This window comes from Heterocephalus glaber, unplaced genomic scaffold, assembly GCF_053883595.1.
Source record: "Heterocephalus glaber isolate CG9 unplaced genomic scaffold, H.glaber_assembly_v1.0 deba00001690, whole genome shotgun sequence".
Lineage (NCBI taxonomy): Eukaryota > Metazoa > Chordata > Mammalia > Rodentia > Bathyergidae > Heterocephalus > Heterocephalus glaber.
Window position 1 is genome coordinate 208955 of NW_028258415.1, and position 14941 is coordinate 223895.

General features: G+C 40.6%; 1 protein-coding gene across 3 annotated transcripts in view; it reads right to left on the reverse strand.

The window, feature by feature from the left end:
- The window catches only part of Synpo2 (synaptopodin 2), a 194537-nt gene that overhangs the window by 16577 nt on the left and 163019 nt on the right, over nucleotides 1-14941 (reverse strand). For 2 of the 3 annotated variants that reach the window (XM_004870043.3, XM_021248464.2), the window contains exon 4: nucleotides 10870-13058. In XM_004870043.3, coding sequence (XP_004870100.2) covers nucleotides 10870-13058 — 2189 coding nt within the window. The remainder of the gene's footprint in view (nucleotides 1-10869; nucleotides 13059-14941) is intronic. The other variant, XM_004870045.3, reaches the window with a different exon arrangement.

Here is a 14941-nt window from a genome sequence, read left to right on the forward strand (position 1 = left end):
TGTTGATCCCTGACACTGTTTAGTTATATTAATGTTAAACAAAAATACTGATGTCTTTTCCTGGGGTGTGCAAAATGCACGAATTTCCTTGTACTTCTGTGAATTTTAAATCCTATTTATTTTTGTTTGAAAAAGCTAATTAAAGTGCTTCAGAATTTTCCTTTAGCCTAGATCCCAATATAAGAATGTTTTGAATTCTGCCAGCGCGATTTAAGTTAATTAGTAAAAACACTTTGGATTGGGGATAACCGGCTCCAGGCCCCCCACAGCCAAGGGTAGTCGTACAATTGCCTGCCTCTGAGATAAGCCCAAAACCCAAAGAACTTGGTACAACTTGGATGATAAAAGTGTTATCATTCGATCTGTAGAAATGCTCATCCTCTATTAGAGGCAAGGAGCCAGTTCAAATCTCAAATCCCCCTTTGTCCCTCTGTTTTTTGTTTTTTGTTTTTTGTTTTTTTAAAAACTGATTTGAAGCATATTACAGCGCCGGGCTTTAGCACGCCTGCCTGCCTGCTGAGCCCTCCGCAGAGGGGAGAGGGTTTGCTGCCACCTCCTGGACGCTTCGAAGAAAATTGGCAAGAGCCGCATTTCCGCGCCTGCTCACTCCAGAGGCGGCTCTAAGCAGGTGCAGTGCACAAACAAGTCTAGCTGTCCCTGGCTGAATGCACAGGAAAACTATGGGTTTTACAGAATAAAGTCGACTTAAGTGCTTGCAGTGTTAGAAAACAGGTTTTCTTTTTACTTTTTTTGCAGTACTGGGGATTGAACCCATCGTCTCGCACCTGCTAGGCAAGCATTCTACCACTGGGCTACATTACCACACTTTTACTTTACTTTAAAATTTGTTTTTGAGACAAGGTCTTGCTAAATTATCAGGCTGGCCTCAAACTTGCGATCTCCTGCCTCAGCCTCCCAAGTGACTGGGATTATACAGGCTTGTGCCACCACTCTGGGTCAGAAAAGGATTTTTAAACGTGCTTTGCAAAGCTCATTAGCTTCAGAATCACCAGGGGTGGTGTGCTACAGAGACAAATTCTGGGGACTCAACCAGGACCTAGCAAAGCTGAGTCTCTAAACTGGAACCAAAGGAATCTTAAACTCTACCTGGGAATGAAAGCTGAAAAACTAGCTGGGCATGGTGGTCCACCTGTAATCCAGCACATGGGAGGCTGAGGCAGGAGGATTGCTGTGAGTTCAAGGCCAGGCTGGGCTACACGGTGAGTTTAAGACCAGCCTGGACTACAGTGAGACCCTGTCTCAAAAGAATAAAATTAAAACAAAAACAAAAATACTAAAAGTTGAAAAATTGTGTTAAAACACTACTAAGGCAATGTTTTGTTCAAACAAATGTTCTCTATATAAATGTAATCATATTTGTTGGTGAACTGAGGTATACACAAAATTAAAATCAAAAGTTCTAAGTGATGTATTCTTCTTTACTCTTTGTTTCACTTCTGCCACCCACAAGGAATAGTGGTGACATTCCCTTGCATGTTTCATCATGCAGATTTCCAAGTTTGTTGATCCTATATTGCACCTATATGATGAATTATGATCAGCATCATCTGACAAACCATCCAGTGGGCCAGACTCCCACCACCAGATTCTGAGTAGGACTAAAAAGCAAAACAAAAAAACTCTACAGCTAATTGTAGAAGAATTGTTATCTTAAATAAGCCCTTTATTTATAGTAGTCCAGCCTGATTAGAGGGCATTTCTTTATACATCAGAGATATACTAGGAGATAAAAGAACTAAAGGCTTCAAAATGCAAGAAAGAGAAATGGTTTGGTTTGGTTTTTAAATGTTTCACAAAAGGAAAACTAAACTAAGTCAACTTAATTGTACTGGATACAAAAGTCATTTTGAATTCAGATAAAATTTTTGGAATCTTAGCTTGTTTTGATTGTTCTTTTCCTCTTCCTGACTTCTGCTCCTGACTCAGACCAATTCTCAAATAGGAGAAAACCCACAGAAATTCCCTGGGTGTGCAAGGCAGCTGGAATGTTCGGCTCCTCCCCACACCAACCCCTAGGCTTCTGAGAATGGTTTTCATCATTTGCCCTGCGAGCTGGAAGCCTACTTTCTGCAGGAGACTGCACTCCTGTTTCTGGAAAGTGATCCTGCCTCTCAGGCAAGGGGATCAGTTACCCCACATAGGCCAGGTTGCTGACCCTTTGTCCTAGGACAGAGCTGGAAAGCAGGGATGAGGACAGCTGAGAACTGTGCCTGAGGGTAAGGCGGTGCTGTCAGAGCCCAGCTGCCTCTGGGCTGCAGAAGTGGGGTAGTCTCGAGGCGGGCCACCAGCTGCTCCACTTTCAGTGTGATAGGCCTATTTAAACTCCACCAATCCTACTAGGACCTGACTGAGGATACCACCTATCCTATTTTGAGAATATATTTGATTTGCAAGCATTTCACCATAAGGGCTCTCTCTTTATGTTGCTAAGTACACCAAATGTGTTCTATTTAATATTGGTGCTTTAAATTGAGCACAGTACCTTTATATGGGTGGGTTCTCAAAGTTGATGGTAATCTTATTTTTTTCGTAAATATTGAAGCCAGTTTTTGCAGCTCGGTCTCATCTTTGTATACCACTAAAACTATTCTAGTATAGTTGATGAATATAAAGTAGAAAAGAATTTATGAGCAGGTGAATAGAGCGTAAACATAGAAAGTGTCAATAAGAGAGAAAAAGTAGAGACGAAGCAAAGCTATCTCACTTAAACACTCCTGCGAATAGATTTCTGATGTCAAGATAGCATTTACATAGATAACTGCTTCTGGTTTTTTGTTTTGTTTTTTCTATGCTAGGTTTGGTAGGTCCTTTAAACTGGGACTCATATTAACAGAGAACACAAAAGAACTTGTTTAATTGTTACTTTTTCTCTTTGGAAGTTTTTGAAATAGTAGCATAGCTATTGTTCACTGAGTGCTCTTTTTTTTTTGGTACCAGGGATCAAACTCAGGACCTTGCACTTGTGAGGCAGGTGGCAGAACCACTGAGCTAAATCCCCGGCCTGAGTGCCCTTTATAATAATGTTAATATCTAGCATGTGTTGAGTGCTTTCTGTGTGCTAGGCACTGTTCTATACATTTAACCCATGTTGGTTCATTTAATCTTCACACTTTGTGAGATACACTTGTCGTTGCATCCATATCAGAGCAGGGGGACTGAGGCACAGAACTGCAGGTTCATTTGCTTCAAGTCTTCTGCCTTGTAAGAGGCAAGTGTAGATTCAGGCCAGGCCCTTCGACCCCAGAACCCCCACTCTTCACCACTACAAAACGTGCCTGTGTGCTCTCAGAGTGTAGTTCATTATCTCACCTAATTGTATGTGGAGTCCACTTAAGTTCATTTTGCTTCCCCTAATCAAATAATTTTTTTTAATTTACAAATTATGGGAAACATTTTCCACATTATTGTTACTAACATTTAAGAATTTTTTCTTTATCACTATTTTCTCTTTTTCTTTAATCTGCTTGATGCAAATTAGCACAGCTCTGGTAAATATATGATGCTAGTTGGCCAGAAGTAGTGGGTTTTTGAGGCATTTAGAGCAATTTTTAGTGATATTTGTTCAGCAGAAAGCAGCAGAGTGGTGGGCTTCCCCTTAACATTTACCAGGTTGTAAGGAAATAGGCCAATGGAAATAAATATCACAGCTATTCCCACCCCTGTTTATAAGTGACTGCCACTTGAGCTACCAAACTCTAAGAAGATTTTTCAGTTACTGCTCACTTTGATTTAAAAGGTTTAATGTAAGTCTTGAGTTAATCCTGAGACATCGAAAACTTAATCACCTCTGATGAGTGATTCCTTTCCACTATGACCTGAGAGTTCTGGAGAGGTAGGGCATCTTTGCGACTGGAGGGAGGCTGTGAGGTCTGACTGCTGGGTGCTGAGTCTTAGCCCACTCCTTTGGGCCTTAACTTTACCTCCGTTTTCTCATCTTCAAGTCAGTGACAAGATGGCCTACCTTGTACTGTAGTTATTTGTGATACTAAAATATTTAACATTTACAAAGTATTTAGGGTAGCATCCAGCACACAGTAAGTCCCATAAATGCCACCTACTCAGTAGCTCTATGATTTTCTTTTTTTCTTCTTTTTTAAAAAATACAGTCTTATGTAGTCCACCCTGGCCTTGAACTCACTATGTAGCCCAGGCTCTCAAGGGCTGAGGTTACAGGCATGCACCACCACACCGGCTTATGTCTGTGATTTTGAGTGAGGCAGTGAATCTCTGCAAATATAATGAGTTTTTACAATTACCCTAGAAAGCCTCATCCTCTCTCCTTGAAGTTAGCAATGGGAATGTTCAAAGCCTATATTTAGGATTTGTTATACTAGTTCTTCAGGAAATGTTTCCACAATAACAATAAGACATAGCTCAGAGAAAGAAAAATAACTGAAAAACATGTAAGGTGTAAAAGTGTCCTTTTGGGGAAGTCTTTGACAGAAAGAAACCTCGGAGAACTGAAGTCTGATGCAGAAAGGATTCTCTGTCTGCTGTACAAGGCAGGGGTGTCCGAGCACCTGGAGCACTCTCTAGGACCCCAGTGCTAGTAACTTGGAGGGGATACTGTGAAACCCTGAAGACTGGTGATCCCTCAGCATTACTCTGCTTAGAATTATTCTCTTGAAGTCCTTTAAGGTTTCACTAGTTTGCAGTAAGGCAAGCTGGGTGTTAATTCACTACTTAATAAGTTCCCTAATTATGTTTAGTTGGAATGGCATAAAGCTAAGGACAGCACTTCCTTTTATGTAGAGACTTGACTGTTTTATTTATTGAATCCAATTCCTTCCCATTCCTATCTCCTGCAAAGGGGGATATTTCACCCTAAAATAGGAAACTAAAAGAATTTTGGGAACTCACTTAAAACCACTATCAAATCCATCTTTTTTTACTTATAAAACAGGTGATTCTTTCTCAGAAACTGGTTTTTGTTTCTAACATGTTGCCTCAGCATGTGATTTTATGCTTTATGGAATTCCAGTTTATGGAACTGGGATTGTGAAGTTACTGGTGTGGTCTAAACCACTCATAAAGCATACCCTGCGCAGGCTCATGATGAATCTGTTTGGTCAAGGTACAGCTAATCAGTCTCAGGCAGCAAGATTACCAGGGTCTGAGAGACTGTGTGGACCATGTGACACTGCATGCTTGGATACAGACAAATGCCTAAATCTCACCTAATCTACTATGTATGAGCTTGGTGACTGTTGGGTAAGTGGCTTAGCCTCTCTATGCTTTAGGTACTTCATCTGTAAAAAGGGAACATTTCTCCTTTTCAGAGTAATCCTGAGGAGTAAATGAAATCATAGTGTAATTGGTTAAGAATGCAGGTTGCAAAATAAATGCAGGGTGCATTTCTTCACATTGTGAGATCGTGGATGAGTTATTCAGCTTTCACTCCTCAGAATCCCATCTATAAGCCATAAAATGTGCCCTGTAACAATGGTACCTATTTCATTAGGACCACTGGTCAAGGGTTAATCCATGACATACTCAGCACAATTCAAGGCTGGAAGTTTTACTCAGATAATGTTAGCTATTATTATAATTTATGCCAAACATTTCACACACTTCCTGGCATATAGGAGGGGCTTAATACAGTCACTCTTCTCGCCCATTTTCCCGGGCCCAGGAGTTAGATTGAAGGTCTGCCACGGGTTCCATCCCTACCCATCATCCTGACTGGGACCAGAATGCTTCATTCCTGGCTGTTGGGTGATCTTGAAAACAGACAATTCCCCCAACTAGAAGTATCCAAGATTCCTTGACTTTTTCTGGAAGAAAAAACGAAGCACTGTGCTCTTTGTTACTTTCTTCCAAGAAGAACATGTGGCCATGTATTCCTACAGTGTACATTTCTTTTCAACTCAGGGCCAATTATCATCCTTTGATTTATGTTTTATTCGAGCTGTGACTGCATGGTGTCCCCACAAAGCTTTGAATATTATCACTTTGAATATCATGGCTCTCAGGAAGAGGAAGGAAGCAGGCTCTTGTGATAGCTAGATTAGGGTTCCGGGTTTATACGTAACTAGTAGTCATAAAGCCCACAAAATAGAGACAAGTATGTCAGCAATGGAGTAGATAGAGATAAACATGAGAACCCTCATGAAAATGACAATTTCTTTTGGTAGTGCTGAGGAGCTAACCCAGAGCCTTGCCCCTGCTAGACAAGTGCTCTGCCACTGAGCTATACCCTCAGCCTCAGATTTGATGATTTTTAATTATAATTCTCTTCGTTTAATTGTTTTCGAGTAGGTCTGTGGTTTCTGAATTCGCAGTTTCAGGTACAAGTATGTATATCGTAGAAACTGGCCGTACCTGATAACATCAAGGAAACGATACTTCAGACTCGAAGGCTCAGATTTTATTGGCCTGATGCACATAGGATGACTACAATTTTCATATTTGTTTTTAAGCCACAGAAGGGTAAACAAAGTCTAGCCTCTGGTAGTACTTTTTCTGGTATTGGGTCCTATGGGAATTTACTAGCCTGATTTATGGCCCTAGGCCAGCACTGATAGGAAGTCTAGAGAAGAATTTTTATTCTGCATTTTCCCAGAATACTTGTTGACTCAATCAGCAGCTTTGAAGTGTTACAGGAGTCTTTGTGTCCCCCAGAGTCCAATGATATGGGGACATTAGACCAATGAGGGTCACTGTTTCTGGGAATGCAATGTTGGTTCTTGGACCTTACATACTTTTCTCATGAACTTGTAAAAAAAGAGTTAACACAAACTCCACAACTGATGTTAGGAGGGAATGAACATATGCTCTGTAGTTCCCTCTGGAAGCATTTTAAGCATTTAACCTTTCAGAAAACAGTCATTTCTTTTTGAAGACCATGGCTTCAAATACCCTTCCCTCCTGGCTGGAACTGACTACTGATTTTTAAGGAAATCGCCCTTACAATGTTGGTGCTTGCAAGACTGTCTGATATATAATTATTTGAAATTATATACAGTAAAGTTATTTGAAAGATTAAATTCAGACACTAACAGCCAAGTGTCTCCTGCTCTTAGGGTTGTTACTGACAGAGCCACATAGTCAGAGTGTCTGACGTGCCTACCAGGGGCAAAATAACTACCAATGTCCTTTAACCCAGTGACTACAAACAGCAAAGTGGTCACACATGTGCCAGTCCACCCCCTTTAAATGTGGATCATTTGTTTTTGACATTTCAGATGTGACTCTTGTGCTAGAATGCCAGCTGTGTAACAATTCTCAGCAGTCCCACAGTGAAAGAAGTTAGCACTATATAGAAAAGTTAAATGACCTAGCTTATGTGCAGGAATTATATGTAACCTGGATTGGTTTTCCTGTGGTTAAAATGAGTTGCTTCTTGTGAAGATTAAATGAGATATTTCATGCAAAATGAAATAGTTGATACACATTATCATTAGCAATCACACTAGATATATTGAAGTATGAAGTTTTACATGTTATAGAATAAACACACAAATGTGTCTTATAAAACATAGTCTAAAAAATGTATGCTTTACACTATCAATGGATAGTCTAAATCCAGAAACTATGTTTTTCCCCTCTCTCAAAATGTGTCTACTACTTAAATATTAGCAATGAAATAGTAAATGTTCTAAGAGTAAAGTAGCAACACTTATCTCCAATCTCACCAGTTCTGTTATTCAGTCTGCCCCCTGATAAGACTGAGGAGAACATGCTGTACTTACAAATACACGGCACCTTTCTTCCTCTTACAATCTTCGGGATTGTGCCAACTCACTGTCACACAATATTTCTGCCAGGAAACTTTGAGTTATTGCTAAAGGGAAGCTTGTGGAACTTTGTTTAAAGTGTGTCATGCATCAGTGATTGTGATTACCTTTTAATTTATATTCTAGCCCCGATAAACCATGCAGCAATACTCAGGATGACGGAGTAAGGCCCCTGATATAACACAGTTACTCAGGCACTGATTGTTGCTAAGGTGATAACAAAGGAAACTGACTCCATGGGGTCTCTTTCTAGGAGTTAAGCTACCAAAGAACAAGGGAAGAGGAAAGGTGCTAAAAACTACACAAAAACTCCTTCCTCAAACCCACAACCAGCCAACTAACCAATCAAACAATTGCCACCACTACAAAACCAACAAGACTCAGATTGCAAAGTAGGCCCTGTGGAAGAGAGGCTCTTTACTCAAACCTCTCACCTGCCACACTGCTGTCACTTGCACAGTCCCAGCCTGAGGGTGGCCACACAACTCCCTGGTGGGGGAAAAGATGAAAAGAATGTCTCTTTCAGGGAGATAGCTTTGTCCTTCTTTCTCCCATTTCCATAGACCTCAGTGGGAGATCAGATTCCCTGTTGTGGATATTGTTTTGTAAAATTTTCACCTTTCTTCTATAAATGAACCTGTATGGTCCAAGATATGACGTCTACTACCCACTCCTGGTCGAAACTGTAGATGCTTTCACTGCATGCCTGATATGTCTCTTAGGAGCTTTGTGTGAATCCCTAACAGTCCCCAGCTGACACGAAGACATAGTCATGTTAGTTGTGTCTTTAGTCATCAACTCCAAATAGTGGCTCTGCAAAGACTGCCATCTGTCCAACAGGAAATGAACTGAAAACACTTCTCGTTCCTACATACCACAAACCACTGGACAACTGGGAATACTCCTGGCTCATTACCACCCTAGAATACTTCTGGACCCATGCGCTCTGATTGACAATCTGTGTATTCCATGTCTTTTTCTCTAATCTATGCCATTCTTTAAGGGCTATGTTCACCCTAGAATACTTCTGGACCCATGCGCTCTGATTGACAATCTGTGTATTCCATGTCTTTTTCTCTAATCTATGCCATTCTTTAAGGGCTATGTTAAGGGTGCATTTATAAAATGATCTCCTTTCCTACTTAACCCTCAGAAGAACTTTTTTGACTCTTCCCTGAGAAAACAATGTAAAATGCACTGCATTCAAGAGACTTCCTATACAGGAAACAAGTAATACAAACAACTGTGTTATATTAGGGATAGATTGCTTTTTCCTTTGTCCTGAATTAATCTCCTAGTTGATTTCCCAAAAAGGCAATACGAGATCAGGCTACACCCTGCAGTAGCATTCCCACCAAGGCCAGAGGAAGATTTTACAGAGTAAAAGCAGAAGAATCAGCCCCATTATTTTTGCAACTGACTTATTTCTCCTCTTTTTGTGTGATGTTTTAGAAATATCTAAGCTTGCAACTTTACAATGTATGGATAAATGCATAGAAAGGAAATTCTGATGTTTGAGAGAAATATAGGAAAAAGTCTTAGATCAGAATAGCTCATACAAGGAAGATTTGTAAAAAACATCCACAATGAACAGATAAAGAAGAAAGTAATATTTTAATAGGATAGTGAAAAAGATAGCAGATCGACAGTGACAGCAGAGAAAGAACAGGAATACAGATATTTTCAGAGGATTAAATTGGCACTGTGTACCCTCAAACCAGGCAAGTTTTTCTAGGAGGCCTCTAAGCGTGTCTCCTCCAAAAAGTAGATGGTTCTCCTGGAGCTGTCATAAATGCTTTGTAGTTCTCTGCATTAATTCATGTTGAATATTTTCCATGGTTGGTCACACTCAGACTTAAAATAGATATGAGAAAGGTCTTCAGATTTACTTTCAGTAACATTATTAACTTCTTAGCCAGCTGGATGATGACATGGTGTGTGACCAATCCAAATTTACAAGGTAACCTTGCCTGAATTATCCTGGTCCATCAAATATAAATAATAAAATAAAGGTGCAAGAATAATATTGCAAGAACGGTGGGAGAAGCACTTGTCAAAAAGCAAAACGAACACAGGAAGAAAATCTACGAGGTCATTCAGACAGGATGTTAATAATCTTGTGTTCTCACCCTACAGTCTCTGGGTACATGGGATTCCTTGTGCCTCACCGTCAGCTCCTGCAGTCAGTAACCCTTCAGGTCCCAAGAGTGTGGTTTCCCAAGGGAAACCAACAGCCCTGTGTACCTTTGTGTGCATCCTCCATTCACATGTTGCTTCATTATTCTGTACTCTACCACTTGCCTCAGCTGAAGAAAACAAATCTATGCTTTCATGGGCAAAGGAGATGTACAGTACTCCCTTAGTTCCTTAAGTACCTGGGAGGAAGGGTGGGATAATTATCTCTAAGGATCATTATCCTTCTTGTACTATCCTATTTACTTTAAATATCTCTTCTGAAGTGAGTTAATACATGTAAAAACATCTGGCCAAAAAACTGACATAATAAGTGCTCGGTAACTATTAAAATCCTCTTTCTTACTCATTTCTTACTACACTGTATACATTCCAACAATCCCCAGTGAAACCTTCTCTGTGATGTCAACTGTTGCCTCTCTAGACTTTTTATTCCCTTAACACTAGTAATAGAACTGAAGCACGACTTAAAAGGGAAATCTCAGTCAATACATGTTATACTTCCACTGCATTTGAACCTTTCACCATGGGAGCACAGCTGTTGTGTTACATAACTGCTGTGTCCTAATGTTTGATAACACTGATCACTGTCTTTCTTGTGGCTAAAGCATAAATCCTAAGTATCCTGCTTACTTAATGTAATAGCACATGTCTATTTCAGGACACTTCAAGATTTTTTTTTAAGTATGCAAAGAACATAAATATGTTTTAAGTCAATCTGAGTTGGATTTTTGACTCATTAAAAATACTATACTCCTTGGACCCAGATTGGGAGGTGACATATCTGAAATTAAGTAAGTTGAGGATTTACTAGGCATTCTCAGGGACTCAAGTGACACTGCAAACAATTCATTTGAAGCAAAGTGGACACTCAGTTTCAGCTACAAGATTACTCTTCCACCATGGATGGTTTCCACACCTGGATTGTGATACCACTTTTCTTGGCTGAGAACTTTGGCCTTGGTGCCGCAAAATAAGAGGACGAGGCAGTGGACTCTTGCTTTGGAGAGGTGGGAACACTCACAGGCACTGGGGATGCACTGACTGGGGAGGTGGCCTCTGCAAAGAAGGTAGACTGAGAGGTGTAGGCCGGTACTGAGTACACAGACGAAGCCTGTACCTTCGTGGGTGAGGTGGCATTCACTGGCCTGGAAGGAAGAGCTTGCTTCATGGCAGGGGCTGAATTGACCTTGACTGATGACTTTGGGGGAAGGCCATCCTTTGCATCTGGAGGCTGGAAAGTAAACAAGGATGCATTGAGCTGATATGGCTGGTGCTTCATGACATCCAAAGCATTGAGGGGTTTCTTGCCCTTTTTCTTGCTCACTTTGGAGGCCTGTGGGCCTGATGACTGAGACTTGATGGCAGCCAGCGGGTAGGAGGGAGAGTGGATAGGATTGTAGGCCACAGGAGGAGGCGCTCGGATGTTGGAGGAATACTTCCAACTGGCTGGTAGGGATGGAGTGGGAGACTGAGCCCTGGCAGTGTGGGCCAGGACAGTGTTGGAATCCACCACATACTTCTCCATTCTCGACTGCCTCTTAGCGAAGAGCTGGGCTCCTTTCCCACTCATTCCGGGAAGCTCGTTGGATGGTCCCATTGCACCAGCATGAGCAGCACTGACTGTTGGTATGGGTGCTGTTGGCTTGGGGATGTAATTCTGACTGGCTACTGCTGCTTGTGGTCCTTTAAAGGGACCAGACAGGTTCAGCACACTTGCAGGCCGGGCAGGAGGGCAAGAAGGCTGAGCTATTTTGATGGAGGAGACCACCGTGCCCTGTGATGGGTTTGATGTGTGGAAGGCAGGAGGTTGGGTTGCAGCTGCTCCTGGAGACCAGACTGGAGAAACCGGAGTAACTGGTTGGGAGGATGAGGACTTGACTGCAGGTTTTGGAGCAACAGGAGGTGGGGTCTTTTGCTTAGCAGAGGAGCTTTGCATGAAGTTACAAGCCTCTGCTCCTAAGCTGAGGTAGTCTTCTTCAGGTCCGGAATCGCCACCAGCTCCAGTGCCCCGTTTGCCTTCTGAATTTTGAAGAAGTGACAAGAGTTCAGGATTTGGGCTTACTTTGGGCTCTTTAAATGTGAACATGGGTTTTGTGGTGCTTCTCCTTTTGGCTTCTTGCAATATCCCTGTTCTTTTTGCTGGCACTGCAATCCTCTCATCCCGGGACGCTATCCTCTCAGTTGCATCATAAAAGGCTGGCTGGGACCATGGAGCAGGCTGAGGCCAGGGAGGGGGCTGTGCTGGGCCAGCAATGGGACTTGATACCCCTCTGGAGAAGGCTTCGGGTGGAGGAGTGACCGCAGAATAAGGTGGAGGAGCAGGGAAGTCAGTGATGGGACTTGGGACGTTGTGGGTCGGCGAGAAGGGAGCTGCTTGCTGGTTTGCAGAGCCAGGGAAGGGCTTGGCCGTTCTGTTCATAGGCATTGGCCTCTGGGCCTCTGCTGTCTCGGATCCTCCACTGAAGCCATTCTGTTGGGGCACCTGGCCAAGACTATGGCCCATGTGGATGTAGCTTTTGCTCACAGAGGTCTGCATTCTCATCGATTCCTCTTCCTTCCTTTGGTATGAAGTCACGGTTTTCAGGCCATCTGTCTGGGCAATCTCCACCTCTCTGCCTGGTGCTCCAGCAACCCTCTCCTCTTCTCTCTGCGCTGTGATCTGATCCATTCTCTCCCTCCTCTTGGCAAACATGAGGGCTCCTTTTCCTGTGGTGTCTGGCAACATCTCCATCTTGTCCTCTCTGTTCAGTTTCTTCTCAATGTCCACCAGTCCAGAATCCCAGTCAAAGTTTACTACTTGGGTGTTGTCAATGTCAGACAGCAACTCTTCATCCACTTCTGACTCACTTGTGCCGAGAAATGCCACTTCACATGTAGCCTCTTTGTCACCTTCCTCCTCCTCCTCTTCGTCTGCTTCTCGTTCAAGCTCACCAGTACCGTAGCTGACTAGGGTGTACTTCCTGGCCCTCCGCCGGCGCTTCTTAAACATCAACACCCCCTTGGAGTTGGGGTTGGGGGCATCAGTGAGAAGAAGGGCAATGCTTTTGCATTTAGATTTTGCTTCCTTCACTTGTTTTTCTGATAGGCTTTCACTCCTCCTGAGCCCTAGGGAAAGTACAAAAATCTTATTGAGTTGATAAATTCAAGGAAGACTCCACAGCAACCCAGAAATTGCCTTCCTCTGGGGAAAGATAATATGTAAAAAAGTCTTATAATTGGGTGCTGATGTTTGAAGGAATCCAATTTACTTTCTTTTTCTTTTTTTGATGTTGGGAGTAAACCTGGTGCTTCCTGGAAAGCATGCCCTCTACCACTGAGCTACACCTCTAGTCCCTTATTTTCCTTAAAATTTATACTTCTATAATAATATATAATACACATAACACTATACGATGTCCTCTTCCATTTTTTCATGTAAATGCATTTTTATATATACCAACTAGAATATTTCAAGCATTTATTTCTCTATAGATTTTTACTTTGTAACAAGAAAAGATGATTGGGAAATGCCAGTTAATAGTATATAAATAGGATTAAAAATATATTTTCTGAAAAATGAGATATAATTTGTACTTCTATATTTAAAAAATAAAATGTCTGAGCATCTTACAAAGCAGGAATGTGTTTCTAAGCATGTCATAAAATGAGAATATGTTCCAAGAAAATTAAAAAATTGTTCTATGGATCTTAATGTAAGTACTTAGGTTTTCTTCTTGTTTTTAATTTTTTAAATTTTGTTTTTACTTCAACAACCACCCACAATCTTTCCATTTACAGCAATGGAATTAATATAAATTCAAATCACTGAATTAATAATTAAAAGTATTGAATTAATAATTAATTATATATCAGAATACTAGATCTTTGTGAATACATGTTACAGGCTCTTTCTACAAAGTTAGCTAGACAAATTTGTTTCTAAATATATTGCTATTTGGAAATATACTGTTTCAATTGCAGTAAGAATATGTGTAAATCTTGGGAAAATTTTAAAATTATGTGACTTGTGACCCTTTTAACTTCTATAAAAACTAGTGCAGTGGTTAGTAATTTTAAATATAAAACAAGAGCTTGGCAGAGATGAAATAACAAAAATTTATATTTAAATTTTTTCTTTTATTATGAAAAATAATTTGGTAGTAAATTAATTTATAACATTAATCATGACCATGTTTTTAATAATGAATATGATTTAAAGTGTTTTTATTCCTTGAGATAGTTAAACAGAAAATTTCTGAAAAAATTAGTATTTTGATTGAAAATTAGCTTTTTTGTCAAAAAAGACTGTAATATTTTTAAAATCAAATATAATCAGAGGAGATAATTTTATAACAAAGTTATAGATACTCACTGGTGATAAAATTTTGTACAAAGAAAAAAGGTGAAAGCATAGCCATTACTAAGTGTGATTCCTTTCTGGACTTAGCATTGTACAACTTATTATTAAATTGACAGTCACAGTTGCCCAGTTGCTGCTAACTCCACACCCAACACAAAGTATGTGAATGCTGTCTTAATACTCTTGTTTAATATGCTATAAATGTGAAGATGGCATACAGATGCTTAAAGTATAAGGAATGATTAACAGCACTTGCCAATAAGGGTACAAATGGTTATTCTAAAAATATGCTTTGGAAGGAACAACAGTGAACTAGAAAAATTAGGACACTAATGTGAATAACTAAGTTCATGGCTGGGCTGCATCCTTCATACATTCAAGGGCCTTTGTCAGCACTTACATCATCAAATGGAATTCCAAAATTTGAAAAAAAATACACATATGCATGAAATAAAAGAACAACAACCCTCACGTCTAACTTCGATTCTTATTCTCATTTCCTTTCTGTCCTCACTGCTCGGGCTAAAACAAAATAGTACCATAAAAAGCCTTGAATTCAAGTACAGCTTATGTTTGGGGACATCTGAATGCCTGCACATGGCCCAAGAGACTGACTTCTGTGTTTAGAAGGTGGACAAAATGCTCTGCG